General features: G+C 37.4%; 1 protein-coding gene across 1 annotated transcript in view; it reads left to right on the top strand.

Annotated features, from left to right (window-relative positions):
- Positions 1-20,830, top strand: part of CMPK1 (cytidine/uridine monophosphate kinase 1) — a 42,022-nt gene extending 21,192 nt beyond the window's left edge. Inside the window, exons 2-6 of the mRNA XM_070405066.1 lie at positions 13,569-13,715; positions 15,391-15,543; positions 16,798-16,874; positions 17,130-17,226; positions 18,557-20,830. Of these exons, the coding sequence (XP_070261167.1) occupies positions 13,569-13,715; positions 15,391-15,543; positions 16,798-16,874; positions 17,130-17,226; positions 18,557-18,598 (516 nt within the window). The 3' untranslated portion in view covers positions 18,599-20,830. The remainder of the gene's footprint in view (positions 1-13,568; positions 13,716-15,390; positions 15,544-16,797; positions 16,875-17,129; positions 17,227-18,556) is intronic.
- Positions 20,831-25,494: the final 4,664 nt, after the last annotated feature.

A 25,494-nucleotide genomic window follows, 5' to 3' on the forward strand; every position in this document is an offset into this window, starting at 1 on the left:
ATTAGACTAGTGGGGTGGGAGAAGTTACCTATTTTGCAGAATGGTATCCAGCATTCTTCCTGTTGTATAGTTATGGCAGGGAAAAATTTTTTCCATACAATTTCCCATAAACTTAGCACTTTTTAGGACATTTTCCTTACATGAAAGATAGGCTCTAATCAAGAATCAGGAGTCCCTTATAGTATTCTGCTCTACATTATATAGATGGGTGCAGTTATCTATGGTCAACATTAAATCCCAGGTTGGGCTAAGATTTGATGCCATCCAAAATGTATCTTCTTAGAGATTGAGCAAAATGCATTCATAAGTGTCTTCAGCCCCTTTCTCCCAGACATGATGTGCCAATCTCCTTTACTCAATAGCCAGGTCTTTTAATATCTGTGAAAACAGTTGCAAAGTTGAAGTGTATCCTCTGCTTTCTAGCTTCTGGGTAGACTTCATTTACTAAGCCAGTCAGTTCTTTCAAGAGTGCATCCATTTAGGTATAGATCTGCAGCTCACTGGACAGCATGTTCCCGCTGGAGAACTCGTCCATGCGGTAGTGGCACCAGGTGTTGGTGGTGAAGACACGCAGCAGCAGCAATGGGCATGTCTTCTCCCCATCCATAGGCCTCTCCAGCTCCTTCTTAATTTTCTCCTGGGTCACACCTGCGACTTCTAATATATACTACGTTTTAAAGCCAAATAATGATTTTGCTCACACTTCTGTTAGCACAGGTTGGTAGACTATAAATGAAGATATTCTTTGTTGTCTAGCAAGAGTAATTTTCTCTAAAATGTTAATTAAGAGAGGTTGCTTTACACAAGGAAGTTCTGAAAGTGCTCCAAGGGTTTATTCTGGAGACTAGAAGTAGTGTGGATATATTGTCTTAGCCATGGAAGTGTCATTTCCAGAACATCTTGCTTATAATTTTGAACTCTACTGTCTGGAGTAGGGCTTCATTGAAATATGTTTTATTTTAAATCTTTGCTGCTGTGCCTTTTAGATCCTCTCAACAGTGTGTCTCTAAATTTCCATCTGTTTCTAGGCTATAAAACTGGACTGTTTTCTATCTCCTATAACTGTTGACTTTATGCCCATGCAGTATGTTTTTGTGTTGCTATGTTATACTTTTGTTTCTCCTTTGTTTAAAGAATGGATCACTTTTCAGAGAAATTTTTATACAAACATTTAAATTGATTTTTGCTGCTATTCTCTGCAGTTATTTTGTTTTAGATTTTAAATAAGTTTTTGATTGTACAGGCACTGTTTCTCTTTTTTCTTGAAATTAGATGATGCTTTTTAAAAATCCTCATCCGAGAATATGTTTTTATTGATTAAAAAATTTTTTTAGAGAGAGAGAGGAAAGGAGAGAGGGGGGGGATAGAGAGAAACATCAATTGGTTGCCTCCCGTATGCACCCCGACCAGGGATCGAACCTGCAACCTTTTGGTGCATGGGACAATGCTCCAACCAACTGAGCCACCTGACCAAGGGCGATAATGCTGATTATATAGGAATTTTTTATCCTTAATGTGAGGCTACTTTGAATTTCATTCTGATGTTCTCTTCGGATTTGATATTAATTTAAGTCTTTATTGCTATTTAGAATAGGATTTTTTTTAAAATTAGGTATAATTGACTTGAATAGGATCTTTTAAAAGTATATTTTCTAATTAGTCATTCTTAGTTGTGAAAGCTATTGATCTGTTTGTTTATAAAAAGATAGAAAGCAAGGTGAATTCTTGTTGGTTCTCATAAGGTTTTTAATGTACTCAAATACATTTGTGATGCCAATTTTTGGAGCCTCTGTGTTTGAGACTATTTGCATAGTGAATTGGATCTTTATATAGCATACTCTTACTTATTCTATGGTTATTCTTTGACATTACTCTTTTCCTGTATATGTTTCACTTGCTATTGAGCCAGTTAAGTGGTTCTGTTCCTTTATTGGTATGTAATTTGTAGTTTAGCCACTGGTTATTTTGGACTTTGCTCTAGGACAGTAATGGCGAACCTATGACACGCGTGTCAGAGATAACACGGGAACTCATTTTTTTGGTTGATTTTTCTTTGTTAAATGGCATTTAAATATATAAAATAAATATCAAAAATATAAATCTTTGTTTTACTATGGTTGCTAATATCAAAAAATTTATATATGTGACACGGCACCAGAGTTAAGTTAGGGTTTTTCAAAATGCTGACACGCCAAGCTCAAAAGGTTCGCCATCACTGCTCTAGGACTAACCTGTATGAGTTTGACTCCTCCCTGACCTATCTGAGTACTCTCACATTAGGTCTTGAATCTGTTAGCACAGAGCACATTTCTAAGAGTATGTTCTTCAGGAGATGCTTCTAGTTCTAACAGCTATGCAAGAATACATTTGCATTCAAATACATCTGATGATATTTACTATATAGTGTAGATATTATTTCTGGTAGTGTAGATATTTTTATTTTACAAATAAGAAACTGAGATCTAAGAAAGGTTAAATACATTTCCCAGTGTCACACTGGGTTGTGACAAAATGTAGTTATAAAACTTATAAGTATACCAGAGGTCCGGTGCATGGATTCATGCACCGATGGTCCCTCGGCCTGGCCTGTGGGGATTGGGCCGAAACCAGCTCTCTGACATCTCCCGAGGGGTCCTGGATTGTGAGAGGGCACAGGCCAGGCCGAGGGACCCCACAGGTGAGCCTCTAGTATGCATATAAAATCTTCGGTTAATCTTTTCCCACCCTCTTCCTTCCCCCCTTACCTCTGAGATTCATCAGTCTCTTCCATGTTTTCATGCCTGTGGTTTCTGCTCCTGCATTGAGCATCTGCCCTCTGGTGGTCAGTGCATGTCATAGCTACCGGCCACTTAGTCGGTTGGTCACTTAGGCTTTTATATATATAGAAGATGACTTTATGCAAGGTTATATTCTTGTGATCCTTGCTGAATTCTGTGTGTTTCTCTAAAAGCATCTCTGCATTCATTTGGTAACTTGGGCGATGCTCAGATGTCATGTTTGCACATATTATTGAATTCAGATTTTGGTGTCCTTAGCACATTTTTCTCAAGTGCTGATTTGTAATCCAAATAAATTCTAGTTCTCAAAGAGAACCTGAGCTATTAAAATGTGGTTATTTTGTGATGAGGCTCTTTACAAATTACATTCTCAAGTAGTTATTTCTCTTAGGGTGATTTCTTTTGGTATTCCCTGGGTAAATGATACTCTCATTTTAATGTTATTTACCTTTTAAAATAAGAATAAATGTACAGTAGGGCCTACTTAGTGTTTAACAAAACCTCTTTTCCATAAGGTGAAAGCTCAAAGACTAGGGGTACAGCTGAGTGGTTTGATGTATGTCCTTCCAGTGTTCTCACAGTAACTAAATTGACTGAATTCCCAGCTCTTATACCACCTACAATATTTGGGTTGTAGTGATATGAGTGTATAGCTTGTAGGCTCTGCAGTGACTTTAAGTAAAAATTGGTCATTTAATTAACAAGATCAAATTAGTGTTTCCTAAGATCAATGAGACCTCTGTACCTTTCCATTAATGTTAGACGTTTTCAAATTATTGCCTCTAAGTTCATGGAATCCCTGGGGGAGTCTGGGCCTGGTCTTCATCTTTGGCTATTTTCTATCCCCTTCTGCTATAGGGAATGTAGTTCGATTAGGAAGGGCTGAGATAAAAGAAATAAAAATACTGGAAATGACCAACTGGAATGAAATTGGGAATGTGACCATTTCAAATCATAGTTGATTTGGGGGCCTTTTGGTATATACATCAGATACAAAATATCCTCAATTATCTGAGAAGCCTTCTGCAAAATGTTAGAGAGCTATCCAGGTCTACACAAATGAGGAAACAGCCTGTTTGGTGGCTTCTAACTCATCCTTCATTTAAGTTTTATTTATTGTTCTATCTTCTTGCCACTGTCTCTGCAGAATCAACTTCTTCCCCAGAAAGACAGTGCTGGTCAAGACTGAATTCCTTAGCAAAAGTTATGCATATGTGAAGAATTGCCTCTATTAATTAATAATAGGGTTCAAGTCACTTTATATATGCAAATCCTAAGCATCCTTTGAGAATATAATCTTTTACCTTCCCTGAAACAACACATTGCTTGGCATCTTGTAGACAATAAATATTTATGGATTTAAAATAAGTTCCAAGTATTGCCTGAATTAAGGTTTTCTTATATGAAGAGCAAAACTTTGAGGAAAATGAAATAGTGCTGTAATCATCTGTAGTTGAATTGATTTATATCCTTCCTCATTTCTCCTTTACAGGATGTAAGCTTTTAAAATATCACTCTTTAATTAGAGGAAGAAGTATGCTTCATGTTAATCTGGAGTCTGTCTATTAAATCACCCTGTTAAACTTTTTGCTTAAGAAAAGATTTAGATGGGCTTAAAACTTCCATAGTTTATATTAATATGTAGATTTGCAATTAAATAGGTATGGTCAAATGCAGTGCACACATTTGAAAATACAATGAGGGCAGACTAAAAATGAGATTGAAAATCTGCTAGCAATTTTTTTAAATTAAATCTTTATTGTTCAGATTATTAGATTAGTTACTCTTTTTTCCCACCATAACTGCCCTCCACCCAGTTCCCACCCCGCCCTCTGCCCTCACTCCCCACCCACTGTCCTCATCCATAGGTGCACTATTATTGTCTAATCTCTTCACTCACCCCCACACCCCTTTCCCCCGCCCCAAGAATAGTCAGTCCATTCCCATTCTATGTCCCTGATTCTATTACAATCACCAGTTCATACTGTTCATCAGATTATTTATTCACTTGATTCTTAGATTCACTTGTTGATAGATGTGTATTTGTTGTTCATAATTTGTATCTTTACCTTTTTCTTCTTCTTCCTCTTCTTAAAGGATACCTTTCAGCATTTCATATAATACTGGTTTGGTGGTGATGAACTCCTTTAGCTTTTTTTTATCTGTGAAGCTCTTTATCTGGCCTTCACTTCTGAATGATAGCTTTGCTGGATAAAGTAGTCTTGGTTGTAGGTTCTTGGTATTCATCACTTGGAATATTTCTTGCCACTCCCTTCTGGCCTGCAAAGTTTCTGTTGAGAAATCAGCTGACAGTCGTATGGGTACTCCCTTGTAGGTAACTGATTTTCTTTCTCTTGCTGCTTTTAGGATTCTCTCTTTGTCTTTTGCTCTTGGTATTTTAATTATGATGTGTCTTGGTGTGGTCCTCTTAGGGTTCCTTTTGTTTGGGGTTCTCTGCGCTTCCTGGACTTGGAAGTCTATTACTTTCACCAGGTAGGGCAAGTTTTCTGTCATTATTTCTTCAAATAGGTTTTCAATATCTTGCTCTCTCTCATCTTCTGGCACCCCTATAATTCGGATGTTGGTACGCTTGAAGCTGTCCCAGAGGCTCCTTACACTATCTTCGTATTTTTGGATTCTTTTTTCATTTTGCTTTTCCAGTTGGGTGTTTTTTGCTTCTTCGTATTTCAAATCTTTGACTTGATTCTTGCGATCCTCTGGTCTGCTGTTGGGAGTCTGTATAATGTTCTTTATTTCAGTCAGTGTATGCTTAATTTCTAGTTGGTCCTTTATCACAACATCAAGGGTCTCATTAGATTTCTTGAGGATCTCACTACATTTATCGGCGGTCTCACCAGTCTTCTTGAAGATCTCACTACATTTATCGGCAGTCTCACCAGTCTTTTCGAGGGCCTTATTAAATTTATCAGCGGCTTCTAGACAGTTCTTTAAAGACCTTAAAAGAGTGATTTTGAACTCTATATCCAACAGTTTGCTTTCCTCCAATTCTGTCGTTTGTGTCCTGTTTCTTTGTCTCGGCATTTTTTATGCTTCGCTGTGTCGATAGAGTGCCTTTCTGTACTAAGTGTCCCAATTACCTGAGGTAGACACTCTTGGTGCACCCCCTTGTGGGCTTTGTGCACAGTCTTGTTGTAGTTAAGCCTTGATTTTTGTAGTTATCACTGTGAGGAATTGAACTCCAGGCCAACTGGCTGTGAGAATCAGCTGTGTCTGCAGTGGGAGAATTTCTGTGCTGGAGACACCCCTCTGGGGCTAGACTTGCTTCAGTGGGGCTTTGGTGCTCACTGAGTCTACCCCCTGAGTGTGTCTTTGATGGTTCCACGGAGCTGCAAACTGGATGGTCCCACTCTGACCTCTGTGCTTCCTGGCTCCTGGATCTCTAGGGAGGTGCTAATCTAGCCTTTGCCTGAGGCTATCCAGCAAAAGCCTCCCTGCAGGGCTTGGGCGGGGCGGGTCCCACGGGATCAACAGGGCGGGGTTAGCAATTATGGCTGCTCTCAGTCTTGCCCTCAGAGGCTCTGCTTCTCAGTGTCCCAGTAGTCGCTGTAAGCCCCACGGAGAGAAAGCTGCCCTAGGGTTCTGAGCGATGCCAGACAGTCCCGCTTCTCCCGTATGAGTCTGGGTCCCTAGAGACTCGCCCGGAACTGGAGCTCAGAGCCTGAGACTCCCTCCTGATTGAAAACGACAACCGCGCCCTCAGCAGCCAGCCCGCTTCGCATGCACTCCGAACCTTAGTATTTTACTTCAGCACTGCGCCTCCTCTGAGCCTCGGTATGCTTTTCTCTTTCCTCCTAGTTGTAGAACTTCCACTCAGCCAGTCTTCCTGTGGTTCTGGATGATGTCCGTTCCGTCTTTTAGTTGTATTTTTGAAGTGGTTGTTTGAGGCAGCAAACTCCGGTGTTTACCTATGCCGCCATCTTGGTTTCTCCCTGCTAGCAATTTAAGTCAAATATTACACTTAAGTTTTTTTCCCACTGGATAGCCTTTTTTTTTTTTTTTTTTTTTTAATGTTAGCCTTTCTCTAATGGTGATTATATGAAAGACCTTTTTCTAACCCTCTAAACCATTGATCAGTTTTAAGTACTATCTGTGTACACTTGCAGTCAAAGAAAAGTTCCCTAAGACTGGCAGATACTGTTCCTAGAAAGTCCTTACCAGACATTTCACCTAGTGTACCCAGTAATTGGAAAAAGTTCTATTGGAAATGCCTTTGAAATAATGAGAGCCCTACACAAATTGTTGCTGGGGTGCTGTAGGCTCTAAAGTTACTATTTGCAACAAGTACCAGACTGGTGAGTCTGGATGGCTATGAATAGTACCTGCAGCATTTCCAGGTGTTCTGCTAAAAGTGCTTTGTTGATAGTACATAACCACAATTTAGATTTTAAGGTTCACCGATCTTAGAGGGAATGCAAAGTAAACTTAGTCTTAAATGCTTCATAAACGTATCAACTATTTAAAGGACATCCAATAATTGTAACTACATCAGTTGTTTTACTTATTTTTAAAATTTATTTGTAAAAAATTTTATTGAATTTATAAGGTGATGTTGGTTAATAAAATTACATAGGTTTGTGGTGTACAACTCTATGGTACATTATCTGTATACTAGAGGCCTGGTGCATGAAATTTGTGCACAGTACAGTCCCTAGGCCTGGCCTGCGACCAGGGCCATCTTCCCTGGCTGCTGGCAGCCAGCCTCACCCCCTGCCACCACCCACTGCCAGTTCCCTGTTCGCCATCAGGTGATCACAGCCTCCCGCTGAGGGGGGGGAGGGTGAGGGAGGGACCAAGAGGTTGGCCATTTCTGTTCCCTGCTGCCACACCCCCCCCCTCCCCCCGCCGATTCCCTGTTCACCATTAGGTGATCGGAGCCTGCTGGCTTGGGGCAGCTCCTGCGTCTGCCCCTTGGTGGTCAATGCACGTCATAGTGACCAGTCCTTCCACCCACCGTTTGATCAATTTGCATATTACCCTTTTATTATATAGGATTGTATGGTATGTTCACCACCCCAAGTCAAGTTTCCTTTCATCACTATTTATCCCCCCTTTACCCTCTTCTACTTCCCACCAACTCCCTTTCTCTCTGGTAATCACCATACTGTTGACTGTGTCTATGAGTTTCTTTTCTTTGTTTAATCCCTTCATCTTTTTCACCCAGCCCCTCAAATCCTCTCCCTTCTGACAACTGTCAGTCTGTTCTCTGTATCCATGAGACTGTTTTCCATTTTGTTCATTAGATTCTACATATAAGTGAGATCATATGGTAATTGTCTTTCTCTGACTGGCTTAATTCACTTAGCATAATACTCTTCGGTCCATCCATGCTGTTGCAAAAGGTAAGATTTCCTTCTTTACAGCTGAGTCATATTCCACTGTGTAATCTATCACAGCTTTTTTATCCACTCATCTACTGATGGGCACTTGGGCTGCGGCTATTGTATATAACACTGACATGAAAACAGGGGTGCATATATTCTTTCAAATTAGTGTTTCGGGTTTTTTTTTTTTTTTCAGATATATTCCCAGAAGTGAAATCACTGGGTGATAAGGCAGTTTCATTTTTAACTTTTTGAGGTAACTCCATACTGCTTTCCACAGTGGCTGCATCTGTCTGCATTTCCACCAACAATGTACGAGGGTTCCCTTTTCTCCATCCTCAACTACACTTTTGTTGATTTATTGATGATAGCCATTCTGACAGGTATGAGGTGATATCTCATTGTGGTTTTAATTTGCATCTCTGTAATGATTAGTGACATTGAGCATCTTTGTATGTCTACTGATCATCTGTATGTCCTCTTTGGAGAAATGTCTATTCAGGGTCCTTCACCCATTTTTAAATTGGATTGTTTGTTTTTTTGGTGTTGAGTTTTATAAGTTCTTTATACATTTTGGATATTAACCCCTTATCAGATTGCCATTGGCAAATATGTTCTCCCTTTCAGTGGGTTGTCTTTTTTTTTTTTTTTTTTTTTTAAATCCTCACCCAAGGATATTTTTCCATTGATTTTTAGAGAGAGTGGAAGAGAGAGGAAAGACAGAGAAATATCGATGTGAGAGAAACACATCGATTGATTGCTTCCCCCATGCGCTCGACCAGGGCCCCAGCGGGGGAGGAGCCTACAATGATTCCTGGACCAAAATCAAACCCGGTACCCTTCAGTCCACAGGCCGACACTCTATCCACTGAGCCAAACCAGCTAGAGCTTTTGTGGTTCCATGTAATTTTTTGTTCTAGTTCTGTGAAATAGCCATTAAATGTAACTTCATAGGAATTGCATTGAATCTATAGATTGCTTTGCGTAGTATGGACATTTTAATGATATTCTTCCTATCCATGAACACAGTATATGCTTCCACTTATTTGTATCTTCTTCAGTTTCCTTCTTCAGTGTCTTATAATTTTCTAAGTTTAGGCCTTTTGTATCCTTGGTTAAACTTATTCCTGGCTATTTTTTTTTAATGCAGTTGTAAATGGGCTTGTTTTCTTAGTTTTCCTTTCTGATAGTTCATTTTTGGTTTATAAAAATGCAACTGATTTCTGGATATTTATTTTGTAATCTGAATTCATTTATCAGTTCTAGTAGTTTTTTCACATCTTTAGGTTTCTCTATATACAATATCATGCCATATATAAATATTGACAGTTTTTCTTCTTTCTTTCTGGTTTGTTTAAAAATATATTTGTATCTAATATATATTCCCTCTATGTAGTGCAAAGCTCAGTAGCAGTCCAGTGGATCTCTTCTTGCCTCCAAGGACTTGCCATTTACCTTGAACTCTTTATTTGTTGTTGTTTATTTTGTTCACATAGAACCACATTAGCTAAATTTAGAAAGAAGGAAAGACAGGGTTAGAGTTAGTTAGGATTTAGGGCTAGGAAGTGAGAGAAATTGATCAAGATAATTTGAGGTTTGATATCATTATTATCAACATTTGCCTAGTTGTAGTAATATAGAATGTCATTTTGTCTTATTGAGAACATAGCGATTTTTTTTCTCCCTCCAAATGTTAGTGTGTGATTCATAAAAGTCGAGAGTTGTTTTTTAACTTCTTAAAGAAGAAAATGAAAGTAAAACATAAAGACAGTTACTCTAAATGAATTGTTTATACATTTGTCACTAGAAAACTATTTTTAGTTGAATAGTAGTTTATGTCATGGTAGTTATTGTAGTTTATAGTATTTATAACTTGCTGTGGTTTTGAATGTTGCTCTTAAGACTGTATTTAGTGACCACTGGGTTTTAATTGCTTGGAAATTTCAGAGAATGTAAAAATGTTTTGGTTAAGCCTAGGAAATACCCATTCTTGCTTCCTTTAAAATTGGCATCAGTGATTACTTAATGAAAGCAGAATACTTTGAAAACACGCTCTTTAAAGTATAACTATGACCGTCAAACCTTAGAGGGAAGGTAGGGGAGGGTGGGGGTAAAGGGGAGAGATCAACCAAAGGACTTGTATGCATGCATATAAGCCTAAACAATGGACACAGACAATGGGCATGAGGGCATGAGTGGGGGGGATGGGAGGTAATGGGGGGATAAGGACACATATGTAATACCTTAATCAATAAAGAAATTAAAAAAATAAATGTCATCCCACTGGAAAAAAAGTATAGCTATTACTAAAATACTATAATAACTAATATGTAAGTAATAGCTGCTTTTTTTTTGTAGAAACTCTGTGTTAAGAGGAAAACTGCAAAATCCTTAAGAAAAATATAGTATAAAAAATCACTGATAAATGGAAGATTTTTAAATAATGGAATGTGGATGAGAAATAGAAAGACACATGTAGGTTTGACATGGTTATATTTATTTAAATTCCTTGTTTCCTAGGACTTTGCAGATTAGGTTGTTTTCTCTCTTTTGACAGACTAATTATTTTTTTAAAATACCATTTGTATACCTCTACAGTTTGCAGCTGGTTTCTCTTTTAAAAATGGTATGCAAAACCCATTTTAATGCAACATAAAGCTTACAGATTTGAGTTCTGCAGTGTCAGGAAACAAACAATGTATGTACTAATTTCTAAATCACTAGCTGGGCTTCTAAATGTTCGTGTTTTTCATATAGCAGAGGCAGTCCATAAAGAGCAATTGTATTGCTGGTGTTTCACTGAACATTTGCATTGTTTAGTACTGTTTGTCTCTGCATTATTCAACATTACCATATGCTGTAATCTCTAGACCAGCTGAGAGCAACCAGCAAGCATAGACTTCCAAGCAGGAGCCAAAGTAAGCAGTGGGGAATGAAGCTGCTATAAAATTTTGTTGACAGTATATGCAAAATACCTTTTGAAAATTGTACATAATAAATGGGAAAGTATGTCACACTTCATTTTTTATAAAGTCCTTTCTACGCCCATCTTTCAAAAGTTTGCTTATACTTGGTGAACAAAGTAAGCATTTAAAATGGTGTGGTGTGGAAATAATTTTAAAATAACAGTTTAAATAATTAAACACTTTCATATTTCATTTTTCTGTAAATGTTAGAAATTTTTTAAAAGCCTATTACAACAACTAAATACACGTTTGGTCATTTCTTCTAATGGAAGGAGCTATATGACTAAGAGACATGAATTATACTATGGTTGTTTATTCTGACCGAACTTTATGCCAAATTTTAGTCAGCAAATAAACTATTTAGTATTTGCTGACTACCTAACTGTTAACTTACTTTAATAAGCAAGGACAAGTTTGCCAACAATTTTTGGAAATAGAAAAGGGGTAAAGAACATGGCTTCTGCAATCCAAAAAAAAAAAAAAAAGAAAAAGAAAAAAAACTCACCATAGCCTGGGTAATTGAAAGAGTTCATTTTTGTAAAATGTGCGATTGAGATACTACTTTGAAAGGAGGGTGGGAGTATGGGCTGCCTCAGATATTAATGTTGAAATTAAAGATGAGATTTAAGCCCAGCCAAGGTGGCTTAGTGGCTGAGCATTGACCTATTAATCAGTTCACGGTTCCATCCCTGTCAGTGCACATGCCCGTTGTGGGTTCGATCCCCTGTGTGGGGCATGCAGGAGGCAGGTGATCAATGATTCTCTATCATCATTGATGTTTCTATCTCTTTCTCCCCCTCTTCCTTCCTATCTGAAATCAATAAAAATATATTTAGAAAAGATAAGATTTAAGTTATCAACTGTTTATTGTTCACTTACTATGGATAAGATAAAACCCACTTAGGGAGTCTTAAGAATTTAGGATGATATGATTGTTGTAACTGAATATTGAATGTAGTTCTGAGTGTCGTCATATTTGGGAGTAAAAATATTTTAAAAATAGATTTTACGGTTCTTTTGATTTAATCAAAGGGAATGTGCAAGTTCAGTAGAGAAAGCTTTTCAGTATTATTTCTTAGATCTATATTGTTTTCTCATTGTGACCTTGGGGAAATGGCAGAACAATACCATAGCATTGTATATGACTCAGCTCAACTACCCTATAATGTGACCTATGACCTAATACATCATTTGTAAGTCCTTAATAATAGTGATAATCACAGTCATGAAACTATACTTACTGACCATTTATAAGATACTCATATCCATCATCTCACTTAAACACCTTGATTAGTTTTTCTATCAAAACCATTACACTGACTATATATACACATATTATAACATAAAAATTATATATATATATATATATATATATATATATATATATGATTCCAGATTATTTGTAGTTGATGGCTTTTATCCCCTACTATGTGTTAGGCTCTCTGGTATGCGATTTCCATATATTATCTCATTTATTCATTCCACTAGCATATAAAATAGGTAACTGTATTTCCCTATTAATGAGACCTCACTAGAGAGGTAGGAAATGGACATTTGAGAGTAGTAAGGAAGATGCTGGTCTAGGTGGAGAGACAGTGATACTCTAAGATGCTTTTTGATGTGACCAGAGTGGCCAGGAAAGCTGATTTTGTGTAGGACTTATACTGTTTACTGAGAAAGGGAATAAAACAGAAGAATGGAGATTGTGTAAATGCTGATGAGTTCACTTTAGACATGTTGAGCTTAAGGAAGGGAAGCAGATTTTATAGAATGTGGGTTTTAAACAATGGAATTTGTTTTTCATATAACAGAGGCAATCCATAAAGAGCAATTGTATTGTTGGTGTTTCACTGAACATTTGCATTGCTATATAAAAAACACAGCCAAGATTTTTGTTTTGTTTTTTTGCCTTGAATCTTATGGATACTTGTTAGGCATTTTTTTGAAGGTTAATAACATTTCAACATTGATTGTTGATAGTGTTTGTGAAGAAATATAATGAGGTGTTAATGTCTTGAATAATTAGATAAATTTTGGGAGGATTTCATGGTTTGTGACCATTATAGCTACCATGCCCTATGTAGGTAAAATAAATAAATGTATATGTCTAAAATGTGTTTTTATTAATTTCAAAGAGAGGAAGGGAGAGGGAGAGAGAGATAGAAACATCAATGAGGAGAGTCATCATTTTGCTGCAGTCCAGGCATGTGCCCGACTGGGAATTGAACTGTGACCTCCTGGTTCATGGGTTGATGTTCAACCACTACTCCGCACTGGCTGAGTGGTAAAGTATATTTTTAAGCAAACTGAGAGATCGCATGAAATCTCTCTTAAAATATTAAATTATTTAATATACAAACCAAACTTCTTTTTTGTAAGAAAAGAAATAGAGTATAGAAATTAAAATGAAGGGAAAAAAACAATAGTTCTATTAGGTTGAATATATTATGATTTTTTTTTTTCCTATGTGTTGTTTCTTTCAGAAATATGGCTATACACACCTTTCTGCAGGAGAACTTCTTCGTGATGAAAGGAAAAACCCAGATTCACAGTATGGTGAACTCATTGAAAAGTACATTAAAGACGGAAAGATTGTGCCAGTTGAGATAACCATCAGTTTGTTAAAGAGGGTAAGGGATGTGAATGCCAACCAATTTAAATAAGCAAGGAAATGATAAGTTAAATCTGCCTTTTCTTTGAGTAATGAAAATATTCAGAGTATTGAATTTTGTTGTTGTTGTTAATCCTCACCTGAGAATATTTTCCCCCATTTACTTTGAGAGTGTGGAAGGGAGGGAGGAAGGGAGAAGAGAGAGAAACATCATTGTGAGAGAGACACATAGATTGACTGCCTCCCACATGTGCCCTTGTTGGGTAAAGCTTCTGAATGTCCCAGATAGTTAGTGCTTGCTTCTTTGTTTTATCATAGCATCCTTTTATACCTCATCATAGAACTTAGCACATTTAATTACATTTTGTTATCCACTGGACTTCGAGCTCCCCAGGGGCCATGACCTTGCTTTTCATGTTCCCTGATAGTTGGCCTCAAATGTGTGTTGAGTGAGTAGAATATGGATGTACCTCTTCTGATATCTTCCACTACCATAATTGGGGTAGAAATGCTATAATAGAAGTCCAAAAGAATTGTGTGGAAGTGTTGTGAATATTGGAGAAGCTAGATGCTGGGATAAAGCCAACACTCAGATAAAGGAATCAGGGGTCTTAATGTGAGCACTTATGGGACTAGATATTGGTTTGCCTTGGAAAAGAGGCTCCTTGGGAGTTTGACCAAATCATGCATCTGAGCTTATTAGCCCGTGGGGATTAGTAGTGGTAAGGATTTGGAGATCAGAGATCTGCATCTCCCATTCACATATCCACATTCTCCTACCTAAATTCAGACTTTGGAAGAGGATGGTGAGGTGTTCTGCTGTCTCTCTGAATGTATTGTTTTCTTTGCTACCTGTGTTTTGGGGTAGCCAGTGACATTTAGGTTTAATTAGCTGCAGTTTAAAAAAAGAGAGAATATTAACTCCTATACTAATCATTAATGCTAGCAGTCTCTTTATATTTTCGCAATTGGACTTGAATTATTGCAGAGAATCTGAGTGCCTTTAGATGCAGCATACTTCTCACCACAGCAAGATGATTTGGGAAGGGGAGGGGGAGGGCTGGATAGGGTCTCTAGTGCTGAAGCAAAGATACTGATTAATACTTATATTTCTCTTTATGCTGTGAATGTGTATGTGAAAGTAATACATGCTTACTGTAGAACATTTGGAAACTGCCCACAAATTGTATGTGAATGTGCATAAAATGGGGGAAGGATACATACCCATAATTCCACTAGCTCGAGGCAGCCATGTTACTGGTAATACTAATTGGATCATTTTCTTTTAAAAAATATATATCTCTATTGATTTTTCTAGAGAAAAGGAAGTGAGACGGGGGGGGGGGGAGAGAGAGAGAGAGAGAGAGAGAGAGAGAGAGAGAGAGATTGATTGATTCATGTGAGAGGGAAACATCAGTTGGCTGCCTCCTGCACATCCCCATACTGAGGATGGAGCCCGCAACCTGGGCATGTGCCCTGACCTGGAATCAGCCCAGCGACCTTCTGGTGCATGGCATGACCAGCTGAGCCACACTAGCCAGGGCAGGTCATTTTCTTTAAGTCTTTTTTTGTCTATGCATCCTTCATGCTTTACTTCTGATTTAAGGAATAATAAAAGAAACACCAATATATCCACGACCCTCCTTAAGAAATTGTTAATGTAGTATTGACCCTAAGTCTTCTTTTTATTTTAGGAAATGGATCAGATAATGGCTGCCAATGCTCAGAAGAATAAATTCTTGATCGATGGGTTTCCAAGAAATGAAGACAACCTTCAAGGTTGGAATAAGACCATGGATGGGAAGGCAGATGTATCTTTCGTTCTGTTTTTTGATTGTGATAATGAGGTAATGAACATCTTCATCTGCCCACATGGGCTTTAAACAACTTGATTCAATGATTAGAGAAATGCAGTCACTTTTTACTTATATTCCATTTTATATTGTCAGCAGTATTTTTTTGAATTGGAACATTGGATGGACAGAATAGCACTGTCTTGCTCTTGGAGTGTTAAACACTTTTTGGCATCAGCAATCTTGTGGACCTAAAATTTGCTTTATTTTGAAAATAATAAGAATTTTCTTTGCTTTGTTTTTAAGTAAAAATTGACTTGTATAATAATGTTAGGTAATGAAGCTGCCCTGTTACTTCTGAGGTATGCACTATTAGACAGTGTATCTTGCCTTGGGATGGTTGTTTATTGGAAAAGAAGCACATATTTCTGGGAATTTGGGAAAACTTTCTATTTTAAGGCAACAGTTAAGATAGCCTGATTTGTGTTCATAGTGTAAAATGATCTTGAAAAAAAGCAGGAAAGCATTCTTTTTCTTTCTGGCACTTCCAATAGCATACTTAGACATACCTTTGACTAACTGAGTTAATTTCTTGGACTCATTTAATTAAAAGGCCTTTCACACCTGTAAACTTCATTAAATTAATGTCAACAGCCTGAAAGAATAAGAATCTGAGGTTCTGCTTTGAAGGAAGTTGGCTGGTTGAATTGCAAATGTGCCTCTGGTGGAGGGACTTGCTGAAGCCTTTGAGTTGTTTTAAAATGTAACTCTCTTCTTCCAACCCCCAAAAATATGTTTTCACTTATTCTTCAAAGTTAACTTTAGAATGTTACCACAGCTTTATAACTAAGGAATGTTTATTCATGATTAACAAGGGGTACTTTATTCAAATGCAAATATGTTGATTCTTCAATATTTGGATATTTATGGAATTACTGAAAAGTAAGCAAAAATAGGACCAAGTCAGAGGCATGTAATTCATACCTAATAAGTTAATAATGTATCCTAGATGGACCCATGCACACATAGATCTTTTTATTGCGGTTTGAAAAAAAAAATACACAGGAAAAACTGAGTCATGAATGAATTCGTATTATGCTCTGTACTTACTTAATCTAGTTTATATAAATTGAACCACATGTTTAAATTTAAAAGGACTTTACATGTTGATTAATGAATTAGATACCTTCAGTTTAATGCAGGGTCTTTTTTTAACTCTTCAAACTTTATTTTCTTTTCAGGTTAAAAGATTGACAAATTCATATCTTTCTTTTTTTATAATAACTTTGTATTTATTTTTCTTTTTAGATCTGTATTGAACGATGCCTTGAGAGGGGAAAGAGTAGTGGTAGGAGTGATGACAACAGAGAGAGCTTGGAAAAGAGGTACTTTGCAGTTTTTATACAATAAGCCACCTCAATCTCAGTTTGGAACTTGAATAGCAGGTTAAATACTTGCCTCATTTTGGTCCAGAAAAAGATAATGTCATGCTTAACTATGTGAAATGGCTTATCTAAGAAGATGCTAAGGGAGTCAGTTGGGTCAGATCCAGTGTTCTCCTCTGAGCTATCCTATAACATGGAGGAGAATGGATGAATACTTAGAACCTTGCAATATTTGCCTTTTTTTTTTTTTTCCAGAATTCAAACCTATCTTCAGTCAACAAAGCCAGTTATTGACTTATATGAAGAAATGGGAAAAGTCAAGAAAATAGATGCTTCTAAATCTGTTGATGAAGTGAGTATCCCTATCCTGCCTTAAAAAGAAAAAAGTCAAGTAAAAATGTGATGGAGGGCATAGGCAGGAGAAAAAAAATAGTATGACAGAACAGTTTGCTTTTCAAGACACTGAGATTAAATGAAAAATTAGGCTTTTTCTCCTTTTTGAATAGTCTAAAATGGGTTTTACAACTTCAGACTTGTCTTCATAGAAGTGGGTGGTTTATTAATTCCAAACCTCATTTCTCAAACACTGGAAAATTGGCATTTGAGACTATGCTTTGGACCATGAGCATTAAAAAAAATCCATAATATGAATTGCAGGTTATCTAGCTCAGGAGCCCGAGGCTGCCTTCATTTCTTTTGTCACAGAGCACAGAGCTCCAGGGGGCAGCAGGAGTGGGGGAAAGTGGGGATAAATATTAATGGTCAGAGACTTGAGTTGGGGTGGTAAGTGCACAATGCAGTGTACAGATGATGTGTTGTAGAATTGTGCACCTAAACCTGTATAATTTTGATAACCTGTATCACCCCAATAAATTCAATGGAAAGGAAAAAAAATAAAAACACGTAGCTCCAGAGGTGCACAGTGTCCGTGGCTCAGCACTTCTCTCTTCCTTCATAAGTCAGCTGTCTTCTCTCAACTGTGGTTCGAAAGCCCTCAGTGCCCAGCAACTATTTCTAGTGCTTTTTAATTCACCCGGTCATCCCCTGATTACCTGAATCTTCTTCCTCTGGACCTTTCTTTGTTATTGTATAGTCATTTTTGCTTTTTTTTATCTATTGCCACTTTGTATAGTGGTGAGGTAATATATCAGAAAACTTTAGTGTTTTAGAATCAGAACTAGGAAGATAAGCCACTTCCATTTTATCAATTTTTGGTAGCTGATTAAGAAGTTTTATTTTGTCCTAAAATTGAATGCAACATGTTCATAATTTTATATGAATTTTTTAAATATATTTTTATTGACTTCAGAGAGAGGAAGGGCGAGGGAGAGAGAGGGAGAGACATCAATGATGAGAGAGAATCATCAACCAGCTGCCTCCTGCACACCCCACACTGGGGATCGAGCCCGCAACCCAGGCATGTGCCCTGACTGGGAATCGAACCCAGGACCCTTCAGTCTGCAGGCCGATGCTCTATCCACTGAGCAAAACCGGCCAGGGCTTATATTTATTATTTATGGTATTATATTACTGTCAAAAGTAAAATAAATAAAACTAAGAAATCATAATGTGTATTTTAATTATCTACTTTGGAAATTAATATAAAATTGATACACTTCTAAGCCACATGGTATTTTAACAATATCTGCTTTTAAAATTATTCCTGTCTTTTTCCTTTACAGGTTTTTGATGAAGTTGTGAAGATTTTTGACAAAGAAGGCTAACTAAACCTGAAAGCATCCTTGAAATCATGCTTGAATATTGCTTTGATAGCTGCTATCACAATCCCTTTTTAAGGCAATTTTAATCTTTCATAATTACATCACAATTAGTGGCCAGAAAGTATATAGTAAGACAAGTTAAATTTTTTATCTTCAATTTTTTTTTTTTTTTTTTGTCACAGGAGTAGACAATGAATTCGGGTCTAAACTTTGTCTTAGCTATGGTGCTCACAAAACAAGGAAGGGCATTAGCTAGTTCTTTGTTTTTATTCGATAAAGATACCCCTTTTATAGTTTGTGCCTTCTGTGAGCAAAACTTTTTAGTATGCATATATCCCTTTAGTGATTACAACATGTCAGGATTAGGGATTCCTCACTTCCTCTTTTTCTTGCAGGTTTTAAATTTCCAACCTGTTAAGTGAATTTGTGGACCAAATTCCAAAGGAACTTTTTGTGTAGTTAGTTCTTGCACAATGTGTTTGGTAAACAAACTCATAAGATGAATTGCTAGAAGTGTTTTAGTATTTATCCAATAACTGACTATATCCTATAAAAAAGGTAAGAAAACTTAGCTATGTTTTAGTTTTAATACAATTTGTACAAAGTTGTATGACATGGCATAGTCTGCTTCCAGGGATTGGGATGAGGGCACTGGGGGTTCAGAGCCTGGCAGAACTGTCAGCTTTATTCTGACATAAATCTGAGGATAAGGGGCAAGGGTCATATCTAATGACATGTGTTCCTTATGCTCTATTATATAGTGTTATTAATGATTAAATTGATCTCAACAAAATTCCTAGCAGTGAAACCTTGAAATGCATGTACTAGATTTACGGTAAAATGGTTTGGGGTTTTTTTTGGTTTGTTTTCTAGACTAAATTTAAGGTTAGTATAAAGTAGAAGAAATCTAATGGTTAAATTTCCCATTTGTATTTTATTTCCTTGAATATTTTTTCATAGTTATTTGTTTAAGAAGATTTAAAAATCACTGCACTTTGGTCAGAAAAATAATAAATATATCTTATAAATGTTTGATTTCCTTCCTGGCTACTTTTATTCAGTAAATTATTTTTTGGCATATGTTGAAGCATGGAAAGGTACAGAATAAAAAAGAAGGCTGTAGAGTCCAAAGGAATTTTTCCTTAAATTTATTCTTCCTTTAAAAATCTTTGAGGAATTTATTTTCTCCATTCTTTTTTTCTGACATCACCAATGCAAAGTGGTATCAAGGTTCTTATTAAAATGTTTCTCGTCTTCAGCACCTTTTTGACTTTGTATAATTAACATAATTAAAATTTGACTTTGTATAATTGTTAATATAATTAAATTTTTATATTTAAAGCCATTGGGAATAGTGAGGACAATTTGTGTATATTCTTATACAGGGGTGGGCAAAAGTAGGTTTAAAGTTCATATGGAAAAAGACATGCACATTATGATTATTACAATAGCTTTATTAACTGTTTTGTGTACTCACAACTGTAAACCTACTTTTGTTCACCACCCCTGTCTTGTAATAGATTTATTTATTTCTATGTATATTATGAAATTCACTTATTAATGATGAATTTGCAATATACTTGCCATTAAAACAACAAAGTATCCATAAGTACTATAGCATATTAGCCACCAAAATTTGTATTGACATCTTGGTTTCGTGGAGGAGGTTGTAATGAATTCTTATCTAGTGATTCCATCCAGCCAGGACAGAGGGCTTTTATGGGTAATTTAATAAAATGGCTGTAGTATGAAGCAAGAGTGAAGACTTAAGGTTTTGAATGTGTTCCTCCTCACATAAGTGAAGAAACCTATCAGATGGGGATCTAAATATTTATATTGGTGTTGTGAAAGCAACCTTAAACGTGTGGATTTTAAGGAGACTGCTGAGACTAGGTGCTTTGCTTCCTTTCATCAAATATCTTTCTGTGGCATTTGAGAACCAAAACCAAGAAACATAATAATTACTAAACTATGAAGCTTTGTTTTTTGTTTGCTTAAATAGAAAAACATGTCAGCAATATTGAGTTTAGTAGCTGATTGAGATACATCTAAATTCACTAGTTAGGTCATTCCATTTGTTAAAGACACAGTCACCAAGAAGTTTTTGACTTTTCTTGAAAGAACCCAGTGGAAGTCTTGCTATTTAAAATAAAAAATTAACATTATTTCCATTCAGTGATGTTAGATATATATGGATTATTTAGTAAATAATTCCAATAAATTTTGTGCTGTGGCCTTTGTTGTTTGCTGGTTCAGATTTCTGTTCTCACAAGCATATGGGAGACTTAACATGTGCATCCTCATATAGCAAAAGCAGAGTTGAGGATCCAGGAGAATTTTCTGCTCTGTGTATTATGTTTGTGCATCTTGAATTAAGCAGAAAGCATTACTATCCCCTTCCTTCAAGAAGTAATCTGGATTGAGGTACAAGTAGCCTATTTCATTGCCAGCCTGCAGCATCAATTCCTTGTCTCTTTTTTTTTTTTTTTTTTTTAATATATTTTATTGATTTTTTTACAGAGAGGAAGGGAGAGAGATAGAGAGTTAGAAACATCGATGAGAGAGAAACATCGATCAGCTGCCTCCTGCACATCCCCTACTGGGGACGTGCCTGCAACCCAGGTACATGCCCTTGACCGGAATCGAACCCGGGACCCCTCAGTCCGCAGGCCGACGCTCTATCCACTGAGCCAAACCGGTTTTGGCAATTCCTTGTCTCTTTGAGAGGGGAATTGGTAGCAGGCAAGTAGTGTGTCTCAGGATGCGGGTTTTTTTGTGGGTTTGTGGCTTTGTCCATGTAATTTAAGTGGTTGTCTGACATTTCAGTGGTCCCGGAGGTTTGGTCTTTCCTCTTCAAACACACATTAATTGCACAAGCCATAGTACTACAAACACATTCTCTGCCTTCCAAGAACTTTCTATCTAAAACTAACACTGATGCGGATAGACCTTTTAGCTGTCTTGGTTGGCTGACATATAGTCTACTGCACTTCTCACTAGCCTTCATGTATACTTCTGCTAAATTCAGTACTCTTTCATTCTAAGTATTTTTTTTTTTAATGAAAGAAAGGAAGCTCATTTATTATGCACCAAAGGAAAAAGGTAAAAATGGTCCTAATCTCCTTTCCCTTTTTTCGTCATCCTGGACTCCAGTGTAAGCACTCTCTTGGATCCAGGCCTGCTTTCCTTTGAACAGGTATGGTTATTGTGACTGTGATGTTAGTTCTGGACCTCGACTGAGTTCTGTACTCACCATTTTTCCTGTCGAGAGCTGAAGAGAACAGTTGAATTTCTGGCTCCCACCCTACACCCCATGTCAGCCATACCGACTATAGGCTGTCTGCTCAGACTTGTATGGGATCCCTGCGCGCCCCCATTCATTAGAGCAGAACCTGCTTCTCTTGGGTCCCTCTTTTCCAAAGAGGCTTTTTTTTTTTTCATTACTGTCCTCATAAGACCCTGACATAAGAGAAGAGGGCTTAATTATTTTGTACTGTTTAGGGAGACAGGGTTCCTGATCAACATTTCTCCAGGTGAGGTTCTTTCAGCCACAGAAAATTGTTTTCTGTTTATGATGCATTCTCAAGAAACTATGCAGCTTCCTAGCTGGCCTTTAATGCCCTAATCAACCAGAGGAAAAGCATCTGCAGGGGTACCTCTACATTCTAGCCCTAAAGGAGATAATTGAGGCAAACTTTAAGAGCTATCTTCTACACAGTGGAATGAAGCCGTTAAGCAGCATACCATATATATAGCAGATGTATTCTCATTTGGTTGAGTAACCACCTTTAAAAAGAGAAAGTAAAATTCAAATAAAGCCATATGTGTGAACTTTAAGGAATGCTCATATACTACCTGTTAGAAGGCTTCTTGGAAGAAATACACTCTTAGTAGCTGCTTCTAAAATATTGGGTGTGGGGATAGGGGGAATTGATAGTAAACTCAAGATGGACTTTCAAGAAAAGCCCTGGATTGAATAGGTTTCCTTGCTGGTTTATAAAACCCTGCAGCTCTTTGAGGACTCCAGTGGAACTAGTCCTCACTCACCTGGCTCTGAGGGCTCCCAGAGCCAGAGGGGAAAGACATTGAGTCAGTTCAGCAGTTAGTACTTGGAAGCACAAAGCTGTTGTGCATGGCTCACCCTTGGTTTATTATTTTTATACAGTAAGTCCTCGCTTAACAATTGTAAGTGAAATGATATGTAATGAAGTCAATTTTAACATAGGCTAATTGATATAAACGAGTCAGGTTCCAACATTATAACTAAATGACACTGAGTCGTTATTCGAGGAGCTGCTATAGAGGAACATTCCCACAAGTGGCTCCAAAGCAGCTTTGAGAACTAGGCTCAAGTATCTGATTGTGATGAGGCTGTATCACAATGGCCTGTCAAAATGAAAACTTTCTTTTTAATTGCCAGGTAACGTACACAGGAGGCACTACCATTGTTCTAGCCTCAACTGGGATAGTGGTCAAGATGGACACGTTATTTGGGGGGTCGGGGGGGAGGGTGTGGGGGGGTTGCTAAAGTTTAATGGCTAACTTTTAGATTGGGTCAAAATAGTCCTACATTGAAAAAACCAAGTTAAAACAGTTGCATCACAACCCCCCTATGTTTTATTTCAGAGAGGAAGGGAGAGGGATAGATAGAAACATCATTGATGAGAGAGAATCATCGATCTGCTGCCTCTTGCACACCCCAACTGGGGATTGAGCCCATAACCCAGGCATGTGCCCTGACCAGGGATGGAATGGCAACCTGCTGGTTCATGGGTCAGCTCTAAACCACTGAGCCACACCTGCTGGGCTCCGCTTGTTTTAAATGTGTCAATGCAAAGTCTATCTGTATTTTTCCCTCTGTTTAGGTCTTAGATCTGGATCAGTGCTGTTTGGGGAAAGAGGGTAACTACGGGGCTGAGGCTGCTGCTGCTGTGTGTTAATGGAAGATTCAGAAGTCCAGGGGATGGGATGGGATGAGGGTGGGGAGTGTAAACACTTGAATAGGGAGCAGGATTTGGTTCAGTCCAGTTCTACTTCAGACACATTGGCTCTTGGAAGAACTCACTTTAATTCTACCCATAATCACTCCCACCAAACACCATTCTTTAATCTGCCCAAAAGTCTTCATGGTCATAGACCACATTCCCATTTCTCTCCATGATTATTTTATTGTTGCAAATGAGTTTCAGGAATGTGACTCCTTAACACTGTCTCCATTTACCCTTAACTTGTGATTTGAGTAATTTTATAGCTATTTCTAAGTTCAGGTGGTATATTTGACTTAAGAAAGTAGCAGTTAAATTTAGTCAGCTAAATGATGATACAAGGTCATGGCCAATTGCTAAAGTAATAATAGCTAGGTGCATAGGGGAGGCATTATTACAGTCTATAATTACATTCATGCAAGGATCTGCCATCTTAATTTAGCGGACTGGTCACGTTAGGAAGTGAGATTTCAGAGATGCTAACCCTTGTGACTGAGATCAGAGAGTTTTTACAGGAAATCTACATCTTCCTTAAGCAGTGTGTCTGTCACTAGACCAGGAGAGAATAGCACTAAAATGCTGAAGTTACAAAATATTGGCTGGCCATTCATTGAAAATATGTTTGAGACAGATTTATTAGGGATACGACAATAAGTAATACACAACCCTTGCCCTCAACATGCTTACTAGTTAAGCTCAAATCCAGTGGTTTCTTAAAAGGATTGTATTTCTATATAGTGCTTTTAATGCTTTTATGCAAACTTTTTTACCTGTGTGATCTCATTTAGTTTTTCCAACAAGGGGGATTAATATGGTGCTTTTCCTATTTCATGAATTAATGAATTGAGGCCCAAGGAGCGCAAGGCAATTGGCCAACCTGCATACTTCAGTTAAATTAAGTATGCCTTGATTCTAAGCAATTTTGTTTGTTTGTTTACATGAAGGAAAAGTCTTTACAGCTAGTTAGCTATAAGTCTAAAACTGGAACCCAGGTCTCTGGGCCTTAGAGAGCTGTTTCCTGTCTCTCACAGCCCATTCGGCCTGCCTGTAATAGAGCCCAATTTTAGGCGGCTTCTAATACCCCACCATGCTTCCCCAGTCACTAGCCTATTGCCCTCATTTATTTTCTCTATTGCACTTGTGCAATTTGTGAAATTGCTTTGCTTATTTACTGTTGCTTTCCTCTGCTACATTATAAGAGCCAGGACAGCAAAAATGTCTGCCTTCATCTCTGTGTCCCAGTGCACATAGTAGGCACTCAGTAAATATTTGTTGAAAAAATAAATTGAAACGGAAAATTATCTTTGGCTGTCACTGTAGCTATAGTTTGCATCACTGAACTTTGGATCCCAACTGGGTGTGTTTGCAATCTCCTTAGGATTTTGTTCTCATTCCGCCTGAAGATTGGAAGCTAATAACCATAAAGTCCTGGGGGCGGGAGCCAAGATGAATTTTTGACCCCATCAATCTCTCTTTACTTTTAGCACACAAGTTGTAGAAAGATTTAAAGTGTGACTATTTTGGGAAGAAAGCAAGGAAAGTCTGGGACCAGAAAACAATGTTTTGGTGAAAATTGCATCCAACTATCCATAGTTCAATCTAGTTGACAGATATTTACCTATTGTACCTCTTTTAATGTTACCGTGTTATGACATAGAAAATCTCTGCTTTATGAAGACTTTTGATAGTTTGTGGTTCATGTTACGGATCTGAAACTTCTTAGTGTACTTTTCTACTGGAAGCCTTCTAAGACTTCCAGTAGAAAAGACTAGCTGGGAAGAAGGAAGTGAGCAACTTTCTCCTCCGTGGTTACGCATTGTAGTTCTTGCTCAATGGAGTCTTTGGGAAAGGTTTTAGAGATCGTTGTAGTTCTCTTAATGACCTACACAGAGTAGATTCTTAATATATTTTATT

The sequence above is a fragment of the Myotis yumanensis genome, unplaced genomic scaffold, assembly GCF_028538775.1.
Source record: "Myotis yumanensis isolate MYYU_CA2020_CCGP unplaced genomic scaffold, mMyoYum1.0.hap1 SCAF_2, whole genome shotgun sequence".
Lineage (NCBI taxonomy): Eukaryota > Metazoa > Chordata > Mammalia > Chiroptera > Vespertilionidae > Myotis > Myotis yumanensis.